The sequence below is a fragment of the Octopus sinensis genome, linkage group LG1, assembly GCF_006345805.1.
Source record: "Octopus sinensis linkage group LG1, ASM634580v1, whole genome shotgun sequence".
In the NCBI taxonomy this organism is placed as follows: Eukaryota; Metazoa; Mollusca; class Cephalopoda; order Octopoda; family Octopodidae; genus Octopus; species Octopus sinensis.
In genome coordinates this window covers 90,109,592-90,114,591 of record NC_042997.1, presented here as the reverse complement: position 1 = coordinate 90,114,591, position 5,000 = coordinate 90,109,592, and the positions used below count along the sequence as shown (strand labels likewise).

The following is a 5,000-nucleotide window of genomic DNA, read 5'->3' as shown; positions in this document are numbered from 1 at the left end:
CCACACAGTAGGGCTGAACCTGGAACCATGTAGTTGGGAAGCAAACTTCTTACTACACTGCCATGCCTGTGCCTTTAAAAAGAAATAGGTTCAGGTGTGACTGTGTAGTTAAGAAATTCACTTTGCAATGTCATGGTTTTCAGTTCAGTCCTACTGCATGGCATCTTGGCCAAGTGTCTTCTATTACAGCCTCAGGCCTTGGCAAATGGAAAATGTGTGGAAACTTGAGCTTTTATGTGTATGAGTTTTTGTGTGTGTTTTTGTGTCTGCATTTGTCATCTCCCAAATCACCACTTGACAATCAGTGTTGGTTTGTTAATATCTTTGTAACTTAGTGATTCATCGAAAGAGACTGATAGAACAAGTACCAGACTTAGAGGATGGAAAAAAAGAACATTAATACTGGGGTTGATTTGTTCAACTAAAACCCTTCAAGATGCCACTGTACAACTGCAGTTCAATAACTGAAACAAGTAAAAGATGAAAAGATAATAATTTTTAAGACTAGCAGTGCCCTAGCATGGCCACAACCTTAGGTCTGAAACATATAAAAGAATAAAAATAATAATTGCTTTAATAATCTGACAAGTTCCATAATACATTAGGATCTCTGATCATTATTCCAGTCTTCCACTGGCTTCTTGGAGGGTTGCAGCCTTGTTTGTCTCTGGGGCATTGAGAATGTTGAGGTTGTTGACCACTTCACTTATTTCAGCAATGAGATTCATAGTGGCATTAGCTGCAAGTCGGAAGTCCTAAAAAAGATTTTGATGAGCCAATGCAGTTGTGGATTCATTGGACAAGGTTGTTTGGTACTGCCAATATCTGAGCAGGAGGAAGAAGGTTCAAGTCTTAAGGTCTCTGGTCCTCTCTATCCTACTCTTGTGGAGGTGTGTGGCTTAGTGGTTAGTGGGGGCTGGACTCATGATTGTAACTTTGTGGTTTCAATTCCTGGACCGGGCGATGTATTGTGTTCTTGAGCAAAACACTTCATTTCACGTTGCTCCAGTCCACTCAGTTGGCATAAATGAATAATTCTGTGATAGGGAAACAGGAAACCAGCCCTTATGAGTCAGCATGGCTTGAGAAGATAACTTTGCCTTTTTAACATAACCTTTACTTTTACATTTTTACTCTATAGTTGTGAGACTTGGACCCTTTCTGGGGCCCTTAGGAGCCACCTGAACTCCTTTGGTGCCAGAATGCTTAACAGGATTATGGGTTACCATATCCAACCAACAGCTCTACTTAGAAACTGGGATGCACCTTATTACTTGCATGATTCAAGAATGCTAGCTCAGATGTTTGGCCATGTTGCTCAGTTTTCTGAGTTAGACCCTGCTTACAGTGTTCCCTTCATTGAGGATCCAGCTGGGTTGACAGCTTGTGTTGGTTGACCACATGCCACATGGTCACAGCAGATGAGGAGGTATCTTGTGAAGGTGGGGACAGACTGGGACTCTGCTCAACAGTTTGCATGGGAGGACCCAGGAATATACTAATAAATGATGAATGCAGCAACACATTGCAACAGCGCCTGTGCGTCACATATGTCCTCACCTGACCTATGATCGTTATTAATATACAATGGATAATAATGTGCAGATCATCAGCCTGGCAGACAAGAAACTGAATCCAACCCTGTAAGATTGTTTTATTTAATAAGAGGCAAATTTTTGTTTATTTTACAATATAAATTTTACATTGCTGTTATTTAGGTTCCTAGTCAACCATGCTTGATGACATGATGAAAAGCCATTAACACTTTTGTGACCATATTTCTGTTGAAATACACAGCCTGTGTTTCAATTAATTTTGAACATAATGAAGAATTTAGTAAAATAACTGTAGTTATTAAGCAGGTGTTAAGAACATAAATTAATGAAATTTTGATGGGAAATTTTAATTTAGATCACTTTGAACTAGGAAGCTTATATCATAGAACTAGATACAGTTTTCTGCAGGTTGGTATCAAAATGATTAAGCCATGGCCATACAATCTTTTTGCCTCTCTAAATCTACAAAATCAGTGTCCTTTTTTTTTTCTTTTCGGTATAGTAGTGTGTGATTTGAGGGAGATTTAATTGCTATTTCTAATGGGTCAAGTGACTGCAGAGTGGTTCTCATTGTTTCTTCTCATGATCTCTATTTACAGTTAGGTAGACTGTGTTATTTGAGAGATAAACATCTATCAAATCAACCCTATAAACATTGAAATCAAGAAATTTTTCTTTTACCTTTTACTTGTTTCTGTCGTTAGATTGTGGCCATGCTGGGGCATGACTTTGATGACATTGTAGAGTAGGTGTGAATGGCAGGATCTGATCAGTTTGAACATAAGACAGGTAACATATTTTGCCTGGTTATGGCCTGTTTAAATGCTAAGGAGTTAAACATGTCAGTAACATGGTGCCAAGTTTGAATAGGAACCGTTCTTTCTGTTTCCTTTAGAATATGGATCCATGGTGTATGTGTATATATATATATATATATATATATATATATATATATATACATATAATTAATTAATAAGGGTGAGAGAATTAGATACTAATTTAATAGTATATCTATTCTACACCAAGTGGCCTAGTGCTCCGAGAAACCTGGATTATTATAATATTTTATAATATATTATAATATTTTTACAAAATAAATATAAGAGAGTGGTCACTATATGGCTCACTCTAGCACCAGTTAATCCAAAAGGTTTCAACCACAAAAATACATGTTTCCCATGAAAGTCAGTACGATTGTTAGCTCACACGGACAGGGCAAATAAAAAATAACAAAAATACAGATCATTTTGGGACAATTGTTTCGCTATTAATGAATTAAATATAATTTTACTTACAAAAAAATCCACTTGTAGCTCCTCAGCCAAAACTATCTGGATGAAATCCACTCAATCACACGCCAGATTTTACCATAACGATAAATACGCGTGTGGTTCAATTGATTACATCCGACGTTATAATTCAAATGCCCCAACTAACAGCGCGCCAAATTTTCACGGAAAACAAATACAGCATTTAGAAATAAATGCAGCATAATTATAATTAATTAATAAGATGTATATATATATATATATATATATATATACATATATACATATATATATTCTTTTATATCATCATCATTATTGAATGTCCATTGTGTGTATGTATATATATATATACACACATACAGGGTGGCCCAAAAGTAGGATTACAGTTATCACGTAGGCAATCACGTAGGCACTTTAAATCTCTTTTAAAATATTTTATTACATTTAAATTTCTATCTTACAAATTTAAAAGGGGGCTTGACAAAATTTAAGAAATTAGCATAGAATAATGGTTTCATATCTTTTTATAATTAAGATCTAAACTGTTAATATATGAATGTGAAAGAGATAGTTGAATAACTGTAAGCCTACTTTTGGGCCACCCTGTATATGTGTGTGTGTGTATATATATATGAATGCATAAATATGTGTGTGTATGTTTTTATGAATATTTAAGTAAAGATATATAATTTTTCATTTTTTATGTAATCCAATTGGTCTGTAAGTGTATGTATGAGTGTATATAATTTCATATGTCCATGTGTGTTTGCGTGTCTACATGAACATATGTATACATATGTATGATTATGTGTGTGCTTCTCAACATCCTCATTATATTTTGACACTGGAAATGTGAATCCTTTTGTTAACTCTTCTCACCATCCTATTATATTCTTTTATGTTTTGTGTTTGTGTATGTTGCAATGTTTTTATTTCAATTTGTGTGCATGTGTGTGTGTGTTTTCTTAATCTTTTGGAATCTGCTAGCTTGTATGTACATGTATATCTGCGTTTGTTTTATATTTGTGTAATCTATGTATATGTGTGTGTGTGTGCATACATCTGTACGTCTATGTATGGGTATCTATATTGTTATGGCTGTGTATGTGTATATATATATATATACATACATACATACATACATACATACATACATACATACGCATTTATACATATACACACACACACATACATATGTATACATATATCAATACATATGTGTGTGACATTGAATACCACAGTAAATTTTCCTTTTAATGATGTATTTACTCTAAGTATAATACATAGATGGCTATTTTAATTTGATATTGCTTCTATTGTATGTAATAGCTTTTTATTCTGCTGGGCAGCTATTTGCAATATCAGTAAATTTACCTTTCAGTGATGTATTTACACTGAGTATAGATGGCTATTGTTATTTTCATTGTTTTAATTATTTATTTTCAGATGTCATCAGTATCTTCAAAGGTTCATACAACCCGTAAAAATACTTTGGGTGTTTTGACTGAAAACAACAACCAAATTGTAAGTTGTAATTTTTTCTATGTTGTTATTGACTGATCATCTTTTTAAAGCAGCTACTAACCCCCACCCAACCTCGTTCTTATTTCCACTGTCCCAACACACTTCTCCTTACCTCATACCTTATGGAGTCACCTGGACATCATATCTTCATTTTAGTATCCACTTTTCCATGCTGACATGGATCAGATGGAGTTCATTAAGGCAGATTTTGTATACCAGGTTGAGTCAAAAGTTTTATCGTATTTCAAACTTTAATGAACCCTTTTGTTACCATATTTCCCTTGCTACACACTGCCTTTGTTACAAGTGATTGCGAAAACATTGAAGAATTTAGTAAAATAACTGTTATTAAGCTGGTGTTTGGAATATAAATTAACATGATATTTTAATAATAGGTTATAATTTAACCCTTTGGAGACAGAGCCTCATTTGGAGTTTCAGTGCCAAGATGATGGGACTCTTTTCACAAGTCCTACATATATATTCTTGTACAAAATTGAATGAATTAATATAATCTTTGTCATTTGACTTTTTGGCCGATAGATTGGTCCTGTCCTCTCCTAAGGGTTAAAACACTTCAAAACAGGAACTTTGTATCACAGAACTCAGAGCGGGGGGTTCAGACAGGTTGGTATCAAAAGGGTTACTGGTT

The 5,000-nt window shown here is 34.4% G+C and overlaps 1 protein-coding gene across 1 annotated transcript in view; it reads left to right on the top strand.

The window, feature by feature from the left end:
* The window catches only part of LOC115217375 (GTPase Era, mitochondrial), a 121,953-nt gene that overhangs the window by 51,308 nt on the left and 65,645 nt on the right, over positions 1-5,000 (top strand). The window contains exon 4 of the mRNA XM_029787092.2: positions 4,271-4,348. Within this exon, the coding sequence (XP_029642952.1) occupies positions 4,271-4,348 (78 nt within the window). The remainder of the gene's footprint in view (positions 1-4,270; positions 4,349-5,000) is intronic.